The sequence below is a fragment of the Aythya marila genome, assembly GCF_965140915.1.
Source record: "Aythya marila genome assembly, chromosome: 21".
Lineage (NCBI taxonomy): Eukaryota > Metazoa > Chordata > Aves > Anseriformes > Anatidae > Aythya > Aythya marila.
This window is the reverse complement of record NC_139062.1, coordinates 1994968-2015641: the sequence shown is the minus strand read 5'-3', so window position 1 is coordinate 2015641 and position 20674 is coordinate 1994968. Positions and strand designations below refer to the sequence as shown.

The window sequence follows — 20674 nt, the reverse complement described above, 5'->3', positions numbered from 1 at the left end:
TTTCACAGGCTGAATTATTAGCAATGTTACCTTGTTTTAGGGGAAGTTGTTAGCCATTCTTCATGCTTTTCAAATGTTATTAAATAAGCTGCAATTTCCTGAAAAAGAAACGTAGAAAAAGAAGTTATTTGCATGGCTGTTTTGGAAACACTATTTATTTATTTATTTATTCATTTATAAAACACAGAATCCTTCTAAATGTCTTCACCTCCAGCAAGGAACCTCCATCTCCACAAGCCCAGTTACAGGTAGGTATGCAACTTAAGTTAGTTTTTGAAGACTTATTTGTAAGTTTCCCTATACTTTTGCATTAAAAGTTTCTGCAACTTACAGCAAGGACAAGGTATGTCCTTCTGTGAACCAGAATCATGAAATAATGAACGTTGCAGAACAATTTTATGAGTAAATGCACAACTATTGCCTATTTCCCACTTTGGATCAGTTGCACCACCCAAAAAATGCAGACCCAGACCAGAGGCTGAGGCTACAGTGGTGTACCTTGTCAATTTGCATATCTACACCACCAAACCCGACCCTAAATACTAACAAGAGGTACAAACGAGGAAAGTCATCAACGTTTTCTAACACAGGCAGGACTCAGGTACCACCAGAACCGGCCCTCAGTGCTCCCGCGAGCCCGGCCTTGCATCAGGAGGCAAAGGGAAGACAGCAAAAACAGGGACACTTGGAGCTAAGCCAAATACTTATAAATAGAACAGCACTGCAGCTGGATTACTGAATTATTAATCACCGCCATAAAAAAACAGCGGGTGTCACCAACCTAAAGTCACTGCGGCTGCTCGCAGGAACGGCACGGCCTGTGACTGCCCGACGCACCCGTTCACCTCAGGGAGCTCGAGGCGCTCTGGGGGCTGTGTCCCACCCGTGGCGGAGCTGCCAGGGCTCCAGCCAGGCCAGTGGGAGCACATGATGGAGCCTTCAGCAAGGCCCGGCCTCTGGGCCTCAAGCTGCGCCAGTCCCAGGGCAATGGTCGCCTCAGGGCCCTGGGCTGCTGGCAGCGTGCAGTGGGCCGCAGGGAGGTGTGCTCAGCACCGTGTAGCACTTCCATTGCTCCCGTCCAAAACCTGACTCCCAGCCAAGCACAGAGTTCCCCTCTCAGGGACCTGGAATAGCAACAGCTACACAGAAAGTCGGCAGAGCTGGCTTCCTGATCAGACTCAGAAAGCATTTGTCATGTAGCCACCAGAGCTCCTGGAATAGAAGCGTCTCCAGGCTGTGCAATCAGGAAGGTAGCATACATGCAAGAAATGGGTTTTCGACCATGAGGTTTTGGTTGTTGTTTGTTTGTTTGTTTGTTTGTTTTGTTTTGTTTTAAATGAGACTTCTATATAAGGGTTTTATCCGTATAGTACCAAAGCTAAAAAAATCCACAATGCTCTCCAACCAGCTGGCCCAAGCATCTGCTAGAGCCACAAAATGCAATTATATTACTCCCAAACGAGACGTAAAAATATCTTGTTTCCAATACTCTTGGTTTTAAGACTCATACTTAATGTCCTCCGGGCATTTCAGTGGTGCCAGATCTCCGTGTTATGTACTTTATTAGAGTTGTGTGAATGTCATATTAATGACTCCTAACCAACATGTTTACACTGCAAATAAATTCTCCCAGAATCCACTGCACTCCTCATTTTACAAACCAGTACTGGTCTACATTTTTAAACAATTACTGTAGAAGCAGATTATCAGAGCAGCACCACTTCTGTGTGAATGAGGAGGAAGAACAGTAGCATAGCTCTGAAAACACCCCTTATTAATTTCCGACTAATTGCCATTTAAAATTCAATATCAAAATAACCCAGCACAACCCTCCCCCCTACAGCAAGGTGCCAGTGGCTGGCACAACACCCGCACTCACGATGTCCCCCGAGTGCGTGCCAAACACTGCATTTCTGCAGGAGCTATAAGTGAATTGAATGCAAGTCCTAAAGCTCGGATCATGCATGGCTGAAAGGGTCTAGCTCCCAAAGTCCGTGGGCTCTGAAGAGACCTAGCCCACTGCTTCCTGTGAGAACTGCTGATCGAGCATTGCCTCAAGGCTTTGACACACAGGGTGCGAGCTGTAGGAGTCAACCATTGATTTTACATGTAAATAGCGCACACAAACCTGCAACCAACATTCTTCAAAAATACAAAGCGAGATCTGCCTTTTTTATTTAGGCTAGTACAACAGTTGCACAGAATTTGCTGTGGTGTGCACAATTTTATTGGTAACCAATCCCACATTATGTCCTTGATGAGCTACATTACAATCTGCGTCATCTCATATCTTAAAGCAGAGACGAGCTTTAAAGATGCTATGGAGCTACCAACACCTGATGACTAAGATGGAGCTATCTATATATCTTTTCTAATGCAGAAGTCTCAGGGAAGCCTGTGGCAGATGGTCTGTATAAGCAGGCATTTAGAGAAACAAATCCCTTTAACACAGAGATGGATTAGGCTGATTCACCCTCAAAATCCTGCAAAAATAGGCAGGTTGAGCGGTTTTCAAATTAGCACAGGATCATGCCTATGCCTACTAAAATTGATTTGCCATAAAGAGAATGAAATAATTTGTAACTCTCATGATAATCAAACCTGGACTGTGGCTGAATAAACTTACTGTTAGCACAGAAAACCAAAAATATTTCAGGCTAAAGAATCTAAGTCTCACCCTAAGACTTGTTTACTTTTTTCTCTCCAGCTGGCCTTTGTACCATATATTTGAAGTCTTCATCCCCAAACTGTCACTGAAGAAATGAACTGCAGCTATGAAATGCTACTGTTTAGAGACAGAACATTTGTTTTCCCTCATCTCCACTCTGCTGAACTGGACTTGCTCAGCAAATTTCAGCAGACAAAAGAATAAGTAGATTTAAAGTCTGCATGATCATCCCACTCAGACTAACATAAGCAGTCAAAGACAAAGAAAAATTGTCACATAAGTGTAACATGTGCAGGAGATATATGGGCAGTTAATGCTTTTGATAAGCATGCTTTTTTCTTTCTTCAGGTAGCCAATAAATACGGAAGAAAAGCGTCGTCATACATTTTAGCAAAAAAAGCACTTCCTTAAAATACCCAGGGCGTGCTGGACTTGGTTACCGAGTTCCCAGAGCAGAACATGGTAAGAAGCATTTGGAGGCTATTTCATTAAATGCATCATCAAGAAAATTTCCTTCCTTGAAAACCGTCTTTCTCACTGCAACTTGTTCTATTCCAACAACACAAATGGCAAACACAAAGTTGGCTTTGCAATGGAAGGTCTGCCTCAGCTATGCTGCAGAAAACGCATCTGCTTCTTCCAGTCTGCCATTTCCTTATAGACAGAAGACAATGCATTTGCAGTAATTTTTTTTGAGTATTGATGCTTTAAGCGCGAGTGACCCACAGAAACACATATGTACATACATGTGGAGTGATGCTTACTGAGATGTTCTAGGAGCTTTCATCCCTACTGTGATAATATGAAAAACAATAGCTCCAATCAGACCCAGAGCTAGATCTTTAAACAATTCAAGATGTATAATTCAATTCTTCTAACAGGATAAAAGAAGGATTCACATCAACTAGGATAGGAGTTCCCAGAGGCTTTCTGCTTAATGATACATTACAGCCTGATTTCCCTTCTCCAGAGGAAATACCTTGGATAACAAGGAATATCTAGCTCACAGCAGTGGTATAAATTAACACGTACAGCAAAAAGAAGATTCTCCACGTTGCCTTCCACGCCCTCTGTATTCAGAATTATAAAGTGTCACACACAGCTGGGGGAAGCAAAGCAAGATGTGTTTAAACAGCAGGAAATACTGCCACAAGCACTTCCGCAGACGCTCCTTCACCAAACCCCACAAAGAACTCACCCAGACGTCACCAGAGCTACCGTCCTCCTTCCATCAGGCACTGCCCTGGTGCGCTCCTGCACTGCTGCTCAGATGCACCCTTCTGCAGCTCTGTCCAAGTCACACACAACCCTCTGGAGCCTAGCCCCAAGTGGATCCCATGTCTGCTTCTTAACCTGCGTGTGCCCATCTGCAACCCCATCCCCCTGCGTGGAACAGTCAGGGTGCCACGTCCTTCACCGGGACTTTGGGGCAGCCACTGTACTGAGAACTGCACTTTCAACTCCAATACAGCTGAGATTTCCACAGCTGCAAAGGGAACCGAAACAAGATACACAAAAAACAAATATTGCATTTCAGGAGAGCTTCTGCTAAAATGGCTGAAAGTTATTCCAGTCAAACTACTCCACGCTATGTAGAGAAGAAACAAGCAGAAATTCATATTTACAGTTTGACACCTATGTGCCAACTTCTGTCACTACATAAGTAACAAGAATCTGGGAAAATAATATCTTGTCTACCACCTCAAACTGTCGCAGAACTGCAAGAAACAGATGACTCAGTGATGCTCAGTGATACTTGGAGAGAATGCTCATGAAAAAAAGCCAGACAAAAAGAATAGTTTCCAGTGAGAGGCATGAAGTGAGCGGAGCTAACTTATTGCCCTGCAGAGACAAAATACCAGGACATGATTTTTTGGAAGTCTTAAAGCCACAAACACCATGGAAGGAAGGAGCTTCAGCTGAGAGCAGTCGCTACTCTGAAAATCCTTTGTCAAAACCCACAACGACCAGCCCAACTTTGGAAATCTTATTCTGAAATACCCTATTCAATATAGGTTTTTGCAATACATATATTCTACAGAATTTTTGCTATGCACAGATTAGGAAAAAAAAAAAACTGAAAGGCCCAGAAGAAAGTGGTCAAACTAACACTGATACTTTATCAGCAGCTTGAAAGAGATGCTTTTTAAAAGCATGTGGCTGTTTGTGCTTAGCTTTGCAGCACAAGCGGGGCCATTAATGAAGATTCAGTACTCATCAGCTCTGTCCATATACCCCTTTATGGTACTAACAGCATTTTTCCTTTAAAAAAAGGGGAGAGAAATAGATTTATCACTATAAGGCACAAAGTCATTAAATAATTAAAAACAAAACTATATGCACAATGAAAGCCCTCTGATTAAAAAAAAACCCTGCATTTTAATGTGTGTTAATTCCCCTAATGATTCACTCTATATGTCTTACAGGGTCAAATCAATGTCTTCACAAAAAATTCAATTAAATCCCATTCATTGTATCTTTCAAACGAGCCTATTGTTTGCTTTTGTCTCCTATCAAATCATTTCTCAGTTGCTTCTTGCCCAAGATTACAAACAAAAGGCAGCATGTCACTAGCAAGGTCAGGAGAGAAAGATCCAGGCTTTGAAAATCCAACTCATCTTTACCATTTAATTATCAAGTCAGCGAAGAAAAAAAGGACACCCAAGTCTGCATAAATGCCCAGTTGTTCACTTTCTCCCCACAATCATCCTGTCCACAGCCATTGTCTTGGCCTGGTGGTGATGATGAGTCCCTCGAAGACCACAGGGTGACTGCAGCCCCGGCACAGCTCATCGTCATCTTTAACCTCCTCACAGCACAAACACGGCCCTTCCTAAAGCCCCACCGAAATGCCCCAAGGAAACTTCCACAGCCATCGTCAGATTCCTTGCTATGCCACAGTCTACTGGGAGCTGCTGACAAAATCAAGATGTGCTTATCACCTGCATGCTCCTTCCCTGGGAGAGCTGCTTGCACGAACTGCAAGCAAACTGAGCAAGCATAACAGATACTGGGCTGCTTATTTTTGGAGTCAAAAAGCCTTGCAGATGAGTTTCAATGGTTAGTAAGTACAAAAACTCATGTTTCTCAGAATAATGAGGCTTTAGAGTCTAAAAAATATCTTACTTTACTTTGGGCAATAGACGTTAGGAGGCGCAGTCACCAGGGCACTCACTCCCTTCGGCATGAGGTCCTGAGGGCCCAGGCTCCTACCTGGCTGCAGTGCTGAGAAACGCTGCAATATCGAAACCTCCAGTCCCAATCATGCAAATCTAGCTCTATTTCTAACTATGTCTGCTAATTTCCTGGGAACACTAAGAAGGCAGCTTTTTCACTTAAATGCAAGCTTGCAGGACTGAGCTGTATGTTCGTAGTTTATAATACACTGGTGAGGAAGAAAAGGCTTAATCTGATCAGCTAATGAAAACATCCCATAAAGCAATTAGATAATTTAATGTTAAAATCACACAAGCTATGTTTTATCCTAAATTTGGGCATATAATTCAGAGGTTTAATTTATTCCTTGTTGCTTAGACTGAAAACATTTTATATAAATGAACATTTATTTTTATTTTGCATTTCTACATTTGTTAGAATTCTTAGCTTGAATGCATCAAAGAGCTGCAAGTCGTACAGCAAAGCTAACAGCATGAGGCAGAATACACTTAGGCTATGTCTCTAGGTGACTGACACTGAAGAATTTCCCATTGCTCTTTCTCTGGCTTTACCACAGCAGTCTTGTGCAGATGTCACACCAGCAAGCCTAGTGTAAACTGAACAATGTAATTAACTGATCACGTTATAATTTCAAGGTGCAGTACACAAGGCCCAGACTAAAAGGCAGTGGTGGCAGCAGAACTAGAACTGTGCTTTCCAACCACAGCTACGTGACTGCAGCTTCTTGGCTGTTTAAATATTTTAACACAGCAAATAGCAGTCCAGAGCTGCAGTAGACCAGACGACCTGATCTAACCTCCCACGTCCCAGCTACCGAGAAAACAGGAGGCACCTCCGAGGAGAGGGAGCCACCGCGCCGCAGCCTGGCAGCATCAGGTGTGGAGCAGCTGGGACAAAACCTCTGAAGATCATTCGTGACAGTGTGCTGCACTCAGTACCAGTGGGGCTCATGAGGTATCTGAGAGCTCATATAAAATAATCCTGACGCTGCACAGCGCTGCACTGAAGGTTTCTCAAGCACAAGTGTTGGAAACTGCGTTGTTGAGGACCAGAGGTGCATTCCTGTATCCACGGCAGGCATCAAGACAGCCTCCTTGCAGCTCCACAGTGTGCATGCCCTCACAACATCCACGGTGGGTTTTGTCCTGTGCAAGGTCTCCGTACAGAAAAATTCAGCTTGGTGATTTTCTGCACAACAAGAAAACGTGTTTGATAACGATGAACGTTGCCTGTCAAGGGGAGCTGTAATTTTGCAGTGTCCTGAAGGCCGTCTCTTTGCTCTAAAGTGTTGCTTTTTGTTTGCACCTGCAAACTGGTCAAATCAGGCTTTGCAGCTGTGTATTGACTATGTGCCTTGAGTCTGGAAAACCCCTACAACTCACATTGCATAGCAGAGGCTTGACAGTACACCCTGCCAACCGGTGGATAAACTCCTTACCCATGCACAGCGTTCATTTGGGTGTCAGTGCCATTGATTTTATACCTGCTACCTGCAACTACACTGAAAGACAAACGACTGAACCACTGAAGTGCACTGTGAAATAGCAACGGCGATGCTTAACAAGGCTGTGAAAGTTAAAAAAGAAAGGGAAAAACATCTTCCATACTCCCTGATGCTTAGCTCCTGTTCTCCTTAACTTCCCCAAGGCCAGGGCTTATCAAGATACCAAGATATCAAGAATAGCGACTAGTTCCATGGAGCCGTTTTGCCCATGTTTAGCCTCTTGCCATTGATTATTAAGAAATTAAGCAAAAGCGCTTGTGGCCCTGGGCTACAAAGTACTATCTTAGCCTCCAGAAATACCTCACAGGAGAAGGACAAAAGCTACCCTCCCTCTGGGGTGTCGTATGGCAGCCATGCACCACTGCCATGCCAAGACCCAGCTCTGAAGGACTGAGAAGGTGCAGCTGCCACAGCTAAGCCCAGCCTGGGCACCACAGCTCGTCCTCCAGACAGGCTTCCTGAGCAGGAACAACCGCCAGAGAAGACAATGCAAAAACCTTAATTCCCTTTTAAGGCAAAAATGGGGAATGACAACATACTCCTCAGGAACCTGCCCCCTCCTTATCACACGAACCATCTTGGTCCAAGACAAGCTCATGTTTCGATTAGCTGGTCTTACTGCACACAGTATCTTGAAAATCATGCATGTTAAAATCTAATAATTAAACCTAAGCCCTAGCAACTTCTGCAAAATCTGTGCTTGTCTTTACGAATGGGAACTAAATAGGACATTTAGCAGAGAATGGGCTGATGGGCAGGGATCCAAAATACCAACGGCTTCAAGAGAAGCCCATTACTCATCATGCTTGCAGAGAAGCTGCAGACTTTATTCTGCTCTGAGCTGAAGGATTTGCAGCAAAACAAAGACATTGTTTCGAAGAAAAAAATAAAGAGCTATAAAACACACTGAGATTTGCAACAAATACCCTCACCTGACAGTAGGCAGTCTAAACCTGAACATCTGAAGGAGATGCAAGAAAACTCTATTCCCTGGGACTGCGTGAGCATCAGGAGGAGCTGCAGTCTGGCCTCCCCCTGATGCTGTTGGAGCATCCCAGCCAGCCTGCAGGCTGCTCAGCACCGTGCAGCAGAGCTGCAGCACAGGGCAGTACAGCTGCAGGCTGTGCACAGCGCTGTCCGGGCATCTCCAAAGGAACACCTTTGGCATGAACAAGCAGAGCTTCTGCGACGGGTGAACTAAGGCTCGTGTCAACCTGGCTTTATGCACTAACAAAGACACGAGCTTGAGCCTGCCACCTCCAGAGACAGCCAGGCTGCAAATGCAGAGGCAGGCACCACCTGACAGAGCCAGCGGGCAATAATCCTGTAGGGCTCTGCTTCTGGCCAAATCCAAAATACCACGTGCAGGCACCCCTTTGCTTGAGCTAACCGTAGTTGATGCACTCTGAGTCCAGGCTCCACTTGCTTGAGAGAGAAAAAGACAGAAGTAAACACTGCGTTGGGGACAGAGTTGTTCAGGTAGCATTGCGGAAAGCTCTGCCATGGACCCAAGAGGCAGCAGAAGAGAGGAGAGCTATGAACTTCAGAGCTTAGCCAGCGCTGAAGTTCACCATTGCAGCCCAGCATGCCAGCGTTTAGCCCAGCAAAACCAAGCAGAAACCTGCAGACAGCAGGCCCTGTGCCAGGGGGTCTCCTCGGAGCACCGCAAGGAAGGCGGGCGGGCGGCAGAGCCCCCGCGCTGCACTGGAGTGTGGGACTGCGAGTGGCTCCCTGGTGTGTGGCTGATACCAAGCCTGGCATCAGACTCCAGCCAAAACTGAAAGGGAGGAAAGGTTTCAACATCATTCATCTGAAAAGCTGGCTCCAGTCCATGTAGAGGCAGTGGTACAAACAAATCCTGCTTTGACAAACAAGTCTTCTGGTCCGTTACAGATGCAGCAGCTGTGCATTGACAGAGGGCCCAGGTTAAGGTGCCCAACGTCCTGCTCTCCAGCTTATCCGCATCATCCCTCCTCCTGCAGCTGCTCTAGCAGCCCTGACTTGCAAAATTCAACCAGAAGCACAGATGCGGCTTTCTCAGCTCTGAAAAGCAGCATCAACCAACTCTGCCCCGGAGGCTCTACCTGCAGGGAATCTGATGCCATTTGAATGCAAGCTATTTCCCCCTGACTTGACTTCCCCCAGTTTAAATCTTTGCACCTTTAAGTGTATCATCAGTTCCCACCAGGCCTCTGAAAAGAGAAAAAGAGATTGGAACCAAAATACAATTCCCCAGTAGTTGGCCAGTTCGCTTAGGTCACCTATTTTGTCTCAAAATAATAAATAACGAGTTTAAAAACAATATCTGAATTTCAAGTTATTACTCTGTATGAATTATACACATCCAAATTAATAAAACTGAAATATATGCATGTTTTAAGAGAAAGCATGAGAGCTTGTATACATCTCTGAATTTATACCACAGAGCTAATAAAGTTGAGATCTCTTAAGCAAGCACATTTATTCTCTTAGGAAATCTCTTGTCCTCACTGCTACAAATTCCAGCTCATAGCTTCTTTATTGTCCTTCCACTCTGAAATGAAAATACAAATTCATGATGATTATGTAGCATCTTCTCAGCTGGGATCAAGCAGTTTTCATTTTCTAGCAGTCCCCATTGTCAAAGCCATTAATATTCTGAATATTACAAATACAAACTGATCTGAAAGCCACACAGAGCAGGCTGCCACTATCTTGTTCAGCATCAATAGAACAAAAAACACAACACAATTTGATTTGTCCAGTTGTTTTGCCTAAAATAGCAATAAAGTTTAGAAAAGAATTTTGCTTGGTAAGAGAGATTAGAAGCAGGAGAAAAGCAAACAAAGCTTCTGATTGAAGAGCAGAGAAATACAAGTCAAGTTGGCATTAGTTTGACAAATATCTATCAACAACAACAAACTTTTAAAACAGAATGTTTTATTTCCTTTTGAAGTTAGTGCTCTCTTTCTTTTCCTGTGTGTGTGTGTGTGTGTGTGTGTGTCTGGAAGTGTTACCCAGTTATGATTTTCTAAAGCAGCAATTTTGATTCATGGTCTCCAAAGTTGAAAATGGAATAAAACTAGGTATCAATGTAACTTTACTGCATTAGCAATATAAGCTGAAAGATAAAGCTTCCATACCACTGCATTTTGTCAAGACATAGCAAACTATGTTGTTAGACTAGAGGTGCATGGTGTTGGTTTTAGAAAGCATGCCATGAATTATCTTCCAAAAAAATTCCAGCAAAACTTTATACTCCATTTATTAAGCTAGACCACTGATAAAGAGGTGTTTCATTACAAAACTGAAAAACGAAGTGAAACAAACAATTTTATTACATCAATGAGTGCATTCAGTTGCATGGAGATGCCCAGTTATGTTGGTGTCTCCACCACAACAAACCGTAAGTGCACTGGGTCATTCCTCTTCATCCCGCAGCAGACTGAAATCGCAGAAGCTACATTTGGAAATTGGGGGACTAAGCCTGTCAAAAATCCGCTAGCAGCTGCTGTAGCTCAGCGAGCCTTTCCCCTTTGAGAAGGGCAGCGCACGCGGTGAGCCACAGCCTTCAGCACTGGTTAGCCTGTGGAGGTCTCCTAGGGGCTCAGGCCTCCTGCCCTCTGCAGTGAGACCCAAGATGCTTTTTTCTTCCCTCAAAAGCCCAGCCAAATCACAAGTGGAGATGGACTTGAGAGCCCAGCCAGCAGCAACAAGCCCCCAAACCATGCACCAATGCTGATGCTGTGTTACTTACCCAGCGCAGCTGCCAAGCAATTACTCTTTCAAACCCTGTGTTTTATAAGCAAATGAAGGAGAAGTGCAGTGGCCCTGCTCTTCTGCCCTTCCTTTCTATCCTGCTCACAAGATACTTGATTGCAAGAGCTAGAATGTCAAAGATTTTGGGTGTCATTGAGTTCTGTAGCAGCAATCATACTTGTGCAGGACTTGCTTTAATTGCCCCTTAAAACAAAGGGGAAAGAAACGTGGTGGCGCAACATTACCTCGCTTGATTTCTAACTCAGAGTACCTGAAAACAAGCTTCCACATTACTAAATTGCCTTTTCCATTGTGACTAAATTAAAGACAAAAATAAATTAAAACTTCATTTAAAATGTATTTTTCTAATTGAGTAAGGGTACACCAACTAATGTTCTATCTAATTAGATAGAAGCTAGATTTTATTATTGATATCTGAGGCTAACTAATTGAAACATTTACAGTCACTGCTGCGCTGAGACATCCTCCCATCCCTGGCAGGGGAAGGCGGCACGGGCTGGGCTGCTGCTTGCCAACCCCCCCCCCACTTGTCTTCATCCCCTGTGTAAAGAAAAACTTGAAGCCTCCGTTTCCTCAAAACCCTTGAGAGGAGAAAGATTTGATTTGCAACAAAGTCCCTTCCTCCTCCTGGCTCACAAACACCGTCGTCTCAGAGTGGATGCAAATTCCTCCTCCGGGAGCACTGATCAGCGCCCAGCAGCGTGTCCAGCCTCTGCCCTCGTGGCTCTGTAGGGCTCAGGGCCTCCTCCCAAACTGGGGCACCGCTGGGCCTCCAGGCTGCTCACCCGAGTGGCCTCCCGGTGCTGCTGGGCCTCCCCCGGTGTGCCTGGAGCTCCCTTCTCCTCATCCCCGGGGCAGTAAGCCGAACCTTGCTCTGAGCGGATCCTAAGGGAGCTTGATTTTTCAGAAGCCATTTTAGAGCCTCCACATTGGAGAGATTGATAAACGTGCTGGCTTTCCTGAGTCTCTGCTGCTGACACACGTCCCTGGGGATGCAGGGAAGCGATAGAGGGAAGGAGAGAAAGCCAGCGGGAGGAACAGCGGCTTCGTGGCAAGGCCTGGCCCGGCCAGCACAGCTCCATGGGGACCAGGCAGCCCCGGCTGACAGCGCCTGCTCTCGCGAGGCAGCGGTGCTGCTCTGCAGGCCAGCAAACACCACGGCATCACTGAAGCCAGACCAGCTGGCCGGTTCCCCTAATGGATTAAAAACGTCTTTTTGGCCCAGGGTTCTTAGTGTTTTCCCTTGTTTTACGAGGGACACACGAGATGACCTGCAGTCCGTTAGCTGCTGCCAATTCATTTGCTAAGCTTTGCCCAACAGAAAATACATCCCCAGCCACTGCGAAGTTTAAATCTTGCAGGAGAGGTGTAATCACAGCACTGGGACTGCTAATTGGCACAGTATAAGAATAAAGCCATGTAGTGGAAAATGCATTTGGCTTGGGAGATGTATGCCTTATTTCTTCCAGTTACATGAGACGGCAAGAGGATGGATTTCAAACAGTAGGATGTTTTCATTAATAACAATGTCTTACTAACCATCTGTTAAAGGTCCATACTATTAATTTAACAAAAAAATTGAATAGATTACTCTTACAGTTTTCAATTAAAGTACATGATGTCTTCAAACTGCAACCTTAATTAGACATTATAAGATGACATTTAGAAATCCTGAGCTCTGATTAGCTGATAAAGTCATCTGACTGTGAAGAAGTTTCACAATAATGTCATGGCAGCAAGTACTCAATATGCTGCTGGAATTAGTGTGCGTCAAGTTAACATTTGAGCAGCTGAGTTTAACTCTTACACAGACGTATAACAGTGAAACAACTGGCAGCCTTAGCACAACAAAAACAGCTTCAAACACGGGCAGACATATCCCCAAGGAAAACACATGGGAAAAGACAGGAGCACATGCAAACAGGCCCTCATCCCCTCCCCAGCCCAGCCACAACAGGTTCTACGCCTACATGGAAATGCTGCCAGAGGGACTGCATGGAAATTGAGAACGTGATGCGTTCAGCTAAAGGTGCCCCACGGCATGCCCATGCAGCACTTCCAGGCATGCCAGCACATTTCCAGAGCAGTGCTGCTAAAGACTTGCAGTCTTTCCACTGCTGCTACAACAGAAGTGCACGAGGAATATTCCCCATGAGTCAGGAATGGATCTTCAAACTCAACGCCCCAGCCAACGCCAGCTTTCCCAAGCAAGCCCCAATGGGATGGACCCAGTTGGCTCCACGGGGTCCTCCTTGCCGCTCCCACCGTCCCGCCTGGGTGAGAGTGGGCTGCCCCACACACGCTGCAGGACGCTGTTTGAAAAGCATGGACAGTTTCCAGCAATCCCGGGTTTACACAGTCCAGTTTAGACCGTTTTCATAGATCCTTTTCCAACACACAGCCTTGTCTGCTGTACTTTTCATTAAAATTTTAAATTGAGAAATTGCTGGAGATGTTTATCACTACGAGGAGAACACTGATTGAGCTGAGCAGATTTGGAGGGATCAGCTCTGAATTAAACTAAGTCGACAGGCATTTTCTTGTAGGGCAGCGTGGTCAGACCACAAAGTGATTAGCCCCCCTCACTCCCTCTTAAACATGTAAATAGCAAGTGGACAACTTAAATGCTTAATGTTCAAGGCCAGGCCTGGAATGAAGAAACTGGAATAAAATAGGAATTTTCTCTACAAAACATGAAAAGGAGGAAAAACACCATTCAATAAGTTGTTGGTAAAAGTAATTGGGTTGAACGAGATTCGCTGAGCAATTTTACCTGCCAGATGCACACGCACACAGATAACAGCAAGCTTAAATATATAATGGGTCTTCATGATACCATGAATACAACTCTGCACAAATACAGTTAGCAATGGTTGTCCTGAATCACTTGTCTCAGAAGCACAGTTAGTCACAAGTATTAGCAAAATCAGACCTTGAATCAGTCAATGCCTAATAGGATTAAGATAGATTTTATCTTCAATTTAAGTCTTAAATTAAGGGATAGTCAGAAAAACAGAGTGATATTAAATAATGCTCAATCTCTAGTTACTGGAAAACACCCACAGATCATTACATGATTATTTTATTATTATTATTAGTCTAAGTGACCTTGGACTAAGCCCTGTGATTTAAAGGAACACGGGGATTGTCCACTTGCTGTCACTATTCACCTCAGTACTGCAAACCAGATTCCTCTTCAGCAGCCTGGAAGAGTGGCTAAACAACCAGGTCTGGCTCCACCTGACTGCCAGAATAAGCACGAAGCAGTTATTAAACTGCTCAGGATCTGACCACTGCACGTTTCGTGAGATGGTGGCGTGTCGGTGAGATGTCCTTCAGGGCACTGCTCACTCCAGCAAACTTGGGGCTGACGAAGGGCTGGGGTACACCCAAACCCCTGGCAACCCTTGGGGGAGCCTGGGCCAAAACCTAGCGAGGAGGTTTTGAGCTGAGACCCCACACAAGGGATCTCCACCAAAGACCACAATGCCACGCTCAATGCAGCGAGCAGTGAGCTTCCTTTCCCCTCCACCTCTCTCAAATTCTTTCCCCGCTAAGGAATTTGGGCTATGTTTTTAAGCATCTTTTAGTCAGTACTTCGTATTTTTATCATCTTCTTCAACCAAGGAAGACAAAGTGAGAATATTTAGCTCTTTTGGCTTTTTCAGTACAACAGCGACGTTGAATTAAGTTGCATGAGCAGTAACTGAAGCAATACTTCAGGCAGTGTCCGTGTTATTAAATTAATCTTTTTCCCTACTTTATTCAGGTTTAAGTACCACATCATCAGCAAATGCACTAAGTTTAACTTTTTATTTTCTATCTCAATTGGAAGAATTCAAACTCACTTGATTTCCATTTTTTAATGGAAAGCATGAATTCGTTGCAGCTAAGGAAGTGCTTAAAGCCAAACCCCTATCAATGGAACAATCCAATAGCAGATATCAGAGGATATCTTTAGAAAGGGAAAACTGCAAAGCTATTTACATTAACTTCTGTCAATACAAACAGGCACATTTTCTGGTGAAAGGCAATTCCATCTCCAGAATCAAGGTATTGCTCTCATAATCCTCAAGCTTGTTATAGACTTTTCATTAACAGCAATAAATGTAGAAGAGTATGCGACCTCATGAAACGAAGGTTTATTTATGGGAAGCTGAGAGATGTTTTTACAAGTAGGTATTTAAATGTACTTTCTAGATATTTCCCCGGTTCTGAACATACATCAAGACTCAGGTTTGTACTTCTCCAACACATAGCACACGCGTTGGAGCTTTTGGTGTGATTTCTGTGTATACAGTGCCATCAACACAACTTCTTTCCTTTACAAGGGTTTCTTAACCCCAGCAGAGCAATCCAGGAGTAAATGACAGTCCCCACGGTCCATAAGGGAGCTCTGGGAGTCTCTTAGCATCACAGTAACAAGACAAAGTGTGCCCATGGCTCCTTGCTGTGGGTGGACTTACACTACTGGAACCCTCTTGGACGAGCTGGTATTGATGCAGCCCCTCTCACTGGGCAGCCTCGGCAAACAAGGAGGCTGAAGGACACTGCCAGAATTGAGGCTGTATGGATCTAGACTACTGGTCTACAACAAATTTTGGGGGAAGCACTGTTGTTTTTTTGTTTGTTTGTTTGTTTTTATTTGCAACCTGCTCCTAAGGTCATTTGGCTGAGAAACCACAGGGGCTGCCCCCATCTGTGATTCAAAGAACAAAATACATACACAACATGAACAGTAACCAAAACCAAATGACCTCTAAGCTCCTACCCTCCGAGGGCACAGAAGCAGGCAGGCTCCCTCGCAGCTCAGACAACCCCAGCGGCTCCAGGAGCAGCAGGCGCTCGCTGGGCAATGCAGGCCGCGGCGTGGATGCTGCCTCCTGGGGTAGGCCTCCCCACAGCCCCCAGCAAACCCAGCTGGCCACAGGCCACTTGCTTCGAGGTCGGAAACCAACCTCACACTCCCCTGGGGACAAAGGACACGGCCACAGGCACCTTGCTAACAGGGCCAGGGCCACGCACGCGGCCCCTCCAGCCCCAGCCAGCAAGGCCACTCCTGCCCGCAGCCCGGGGTCTCAGCCCAGCACAACTCATCCCCTCTCTGCCATGTGGGCAGCGAGCAAGAGGCCGGCTCTTCACGGCGACACAGGTAGGCTCAAGTTCCAGACGAGGTGAATTATCCGTGCTTTCTCAGCTCGCCTTTTTTCCTGCAAGGAGACATCAGCAAACCCTCGCACCAAAGAATTGTGCAAGGTTCATTAGAAGGAAAATATCTATGGTAATTGTCCCTTTCTGCATATTCTTCACTCCAATATTCTCTAACATAATAATGTTCCACATTTCTGCAGAACTGTCTTTTCAGCATGTTTTTGCATTACGCCTAATTTTGTAAGAGTTTTTCAGTCCCACATAATGACACAGTTCAATGCAAAATCAGATATAAATCTGGCTTAAGAGACTCTCAACAGGAATTCATTTAAAACTGTAAATGTTAAAAGATTCTGTGTCTGATTTATGGCGTTTTCTTATTTCAAACAGGGAATTAAAATCCTTCTTAAAAGATACATATTAAATCATGATAAAAACTGTGTTAGAATGATGATGCTGGTCAGACAGCCACAAAGCAAAGAAATTTGGAAACAGAAATAGCTGGTACATTTTTACCTTCTATACTGCACTCTGATTAAGCAGAGCTGCCTCGAATTCACACTGAATTCAGTAGTCCTCTCCAGCCTAGGTCCAAATCTTAATTCGTGGAAAATGTCATCCTTGATGCCGTTACTTTCATCATTTGTACACCCCTCTCCTGCCCTCCGTAAGATGGATGAGCAAGGACCTCCCTTCTCCTAAGCACCTATCTAAATAATGCAGTAACTTTACCTTAAATGACTATTGAAATGTTTTATTTCTCTTGTATTGTTAACATGGGAGATTCTTCAAGCTCTCTAAGGGGCTATGTAAATATCACATAAATGCCCCTATATCACTGTGTAAACAACATTCAAACTTCAAAATAAATAAAATTTATCAAAGCTAGCCACTAGCATTCTTATTTTATGTTTCATACCTGGGAACAGAAAAAATTGTATTGATAAAGCCTTGAGCATTGCAGTATATGCAGCACCACAGCTAAGCAAAATGAAACCTATGAAAGTTTATGAGAAGTTCTTCAAATGAAGCCATGGAGCGTGCTGATACAATTCCCAAATATTTTATTAAGTATTCAAGGTCCTAAAAGGAAGAGGGGCTATGAGAGACTACAGGCTTGTGATTGCCTTTGTAGAGATGGTGGCTACTACATCATCAGATGCAGTTTTGGGGCAAGAGTCCACAGCCTTGGATTGCTGCTTCAAACAACAAAACCATCTAAATGGAAGACAAACCTGTATTAATACAGGAGTCAACAGGAGGGAAAACTTCACCAGAAGAACTCTCATCAAATATTTATGTAAATTAATTACTCGTTGCTCACAGGCCACCGACCTGTCTTCTAGCAGAAATCAAAAGCTTCTTGCAGAGCAACATTCACGGACATAAAAAGCTGAAGCAGTGCAAGGAAGCAATTCCTCTGTATTTTACCACAAGCGACTTGGCTGCTCCTGTGAGCTAAAGCCTTCTCAGATCACCTCGATACACAGACATGAAAATTCTTCAGTTGACTGCAGTGATAAGTGCAAAATGCTATTTTTAGGACCCAAATATCCCTCACAAATCTTCCCAGAGACAATATAATAGAGTTTAGGGCCTTCTGCTGCCATTTTTCTTCATCACACCGCTGCGTGAATAAAATCAAATATCAGCAGGTATTTGTTCTTTTTCCCAAACACCTACACAATTAATCCAAATAAATCTCAAACAAAAAACAGAGCGTCAATGGGATGAAAAAGACCTTTTGAAACTGTTGGTATTATTACCTAAAATGTTATAAACGATCTCATTACAGAGCTAATTAAGAAACGCGCCTTTCTTCTGTCGGGCAGGACGAGGCGGCTGCAGCCCTGCCGAGGCCCCTCCGTGACAAGAGATCCCCAGCAATTCCTCCCCAGAGCAGAATGAGGCCGGTTTAGCTCTTTGATTCTCCTCGCCAAGCCCCTCTCTTCAGACCCCATGTAGCTCTCACGTGTTTTTGGTCTGCCCAGGACCAAACGTTTCCTGTTACACACGTTTTGTCTGACAGGGATGACGAGTGCCCCGATGAAGTTCTCACTCAGCCAACGCAAAGCTTCAGCAACACATAGCAGCCCCAGACCAACTCGATGCCCACCTCCCACTTGCCCCTTGGAATAAAGCAATGCTGCTCCCTGCTATCAGCTTCCATCGGTGCCTCACACCTCAGCATGTGCTAATGCCACAACCTTCACCTGAATCTTGTTTGTTTTTTTTTAAATTGGTATATTCAGTTTTTTATTCTCTATGACTGCTTGCACTTCCCTGTCCAAACTCCAGATTACAGTTCCACTTCCTCTAGCGCATTAATATAATCTCTGAATTTTAAAGAAAAGCAAAGTGAAGCTTCCCCAGGTCCCCTCCTGCAGGCAGGGCGCTCCGCTGAGCATCTCGCTGCTGCCTCGCTTCGCACGTATGTCTGCGGTTGGTGCACACGCCGGTGTCTCATGCTCAGCAGATAAGATGAGCTGCCAGGAAAAACAACATATTGGGAAGCCTGCATTTTATGAGCCTGTACCTCTAAGTGTGTGCATGTACTTCTGAGCTCCATTCTATCTTCTTCCATATTCCTGGTAATCCAGTAAATTGTGTTGTAAATCTAAATGTTAGGCTCTCTTTCCTCATTTTTAGTGTTCATGGCTCATTAAGTTCTTCCTCCTTCTTTTAACTGTTACTTACTTCAGGTTTAAAATGAAAAAACTATGAAAAATGAGTATTAGAATCTGGCTGCAATTTCCAATTCCTAGCTAGTGCTGCTAGGTTGTGGTTTTCAAGTCCTGCATGTACATGCCAAATCTAATCTAGTAAATCAGTGGATTCTTAGCAGTAATGGGAACGATAGGTCAAGTTTCTAGAAACAGCTAACAAATGCTGATTAATGTACAGGATCAGTTCCTGTGCAACTCATTACACTCACAGCTGCAATGAAACTGTCCTCCCTTCACAGCTTTGTGCGGGGCATAAAAGTGAAAATATTTCTGGTCTACATAAGTAGCAGGCCATGAATATTAAACAAGCCTGTATTATTAATCCTGTGCCATTAGTCTTGGATAGTCACAGCAGAACTGACCCCCTCGACGGAATGGTTGCTGCCATCTATTTTTCATTCAATACTACCCACGCTGAAAACTCACCCAGCAACTGAATTATTTGATATTTTAGAACAGAATGTAAACAGCATAAAAACCAAAGCAACATCGGGGAACTATAAATTCTTTGCAAGTTATTTTCAGAGACCTGAGATTCATTCTTCACTTATGAGGAAACACTCGTGAAGAAAGGACAAGCATTTCTGCAGTAGGAGACACCTGCAGTTCTGAGGAGCACTGCTGGGAACACCGACATCCTGCTGTTCACTGCATGCTCTGCTCATTGTGGGCAACACGCCCTACCTGCATGGATGCAGCCATCAGCTTTTCCTCGTGGCTGCTTGGAAGCTCAGTCCTCCAAAATTAAAGCAAATTACCCGGCTCTATCTGCAGAGGGGCAGACCAGCCCTTGCCATCACCTCGCAGCCGGCCTGCAGCACGATGAGGAGCAGTGTCCTGCACGTCCTGCTGGACTGGGGCAGGCACTGCTTTTAGTGTGGCAGCTGTTTGCAAGCTCTATTTACTGAGGAAATTTATTATTTTTTTAAAAAACAAGGATGCTGACACATCTCTTAGGAAGTACAGAAGAGGAGACAGCCACGACACAGGCAGCTCCTGGCGCAGGGCAGAGGGAACTGAGCCTGGGCCAGAGGCACCAACCCGCACCCTGTGCCCGGCCTCGTGGCACAGCACTGGGGGACAAAGAAATGCAGCACCCTGCTCGTGATTTTCTGGCAGGGTTCCTACTCATCCTTGTTATTGAAACTCACGTGTGACCACACACTTTGACACTCTCATTGGCAATAGCCATTGAAGTATAAACTCAGCCATAAGCAGCAGCTTCCATGCAGGCTATTCACGCATCTGTCCTCGGAGCTTTCAGCTGGCTATCTGCTTATTTCATCGGGTTTTAACCTTTAAGCTCTTGGTTTTTGAAAAAGCTTTTTAAAAGCAACTCTGAGACCTAATTGGCTCCAATTTGAAGCCTTGATCCTGTAAATGAATGGCTCTAGAAATCAAACAATGTATTTTCAACAAAAACAAAATTGCCTGCTATAAAAGCGGAATGGTTTTACGATAATATTGACTTTAACATGCTGTCAAGGCAAATCTACAGCACAGATGAAAATATCCCTCCCTGTTTTAAGGTACTCCAAATCCAGCTGCTGAGAGGGGACCTTGAATGCTCATCCAAGCGCATGTTTCATGCCCACGGTAACGTGTTAATTTCATAAGTTATTTAAAATATATATCTAAATTTTAAAATTTACACACCACGCTCTCAAACATGCATCTGAAATGGTACCT

General features: G+C 44.5%; 1 protein-coding gene across 4 annotated transcripts in view; it reads right to left on the bottom strand.

The window, feature by feature from the left end:
• The window catches only part of CAMTA1 (calmodulin binding transcription activator 1), a 329027-nt gene that overhangs the window by 239739 nt on the left and 68614 nt on the right, over positions 1–20674 (bottom strand). The window contains exons 1-2 of one of the 4 annotated variants that reach the window (XM_082777004.1): positions 3867–3963; positions 31–98 (exon numbers count right to left, since the gene is read on the bottom strand). Coding sequence is in view for 1 of the 4 variants with exons in the window: in XM_082777008.1 (XP_082633134.1) it covers positions 31–98 (68 nt within the window). In the remaining 3 variants the exon portion in view is untranslated. Of the gene's footprint in view, positions 1–30; positions 99–3866; positions 3964–20674 lie in introns of those variants that run through there. The other 3 variants (XM_082777002.1, XM_082777005.1, XM_082777008.1) reach the window with 3 other exon arrangements.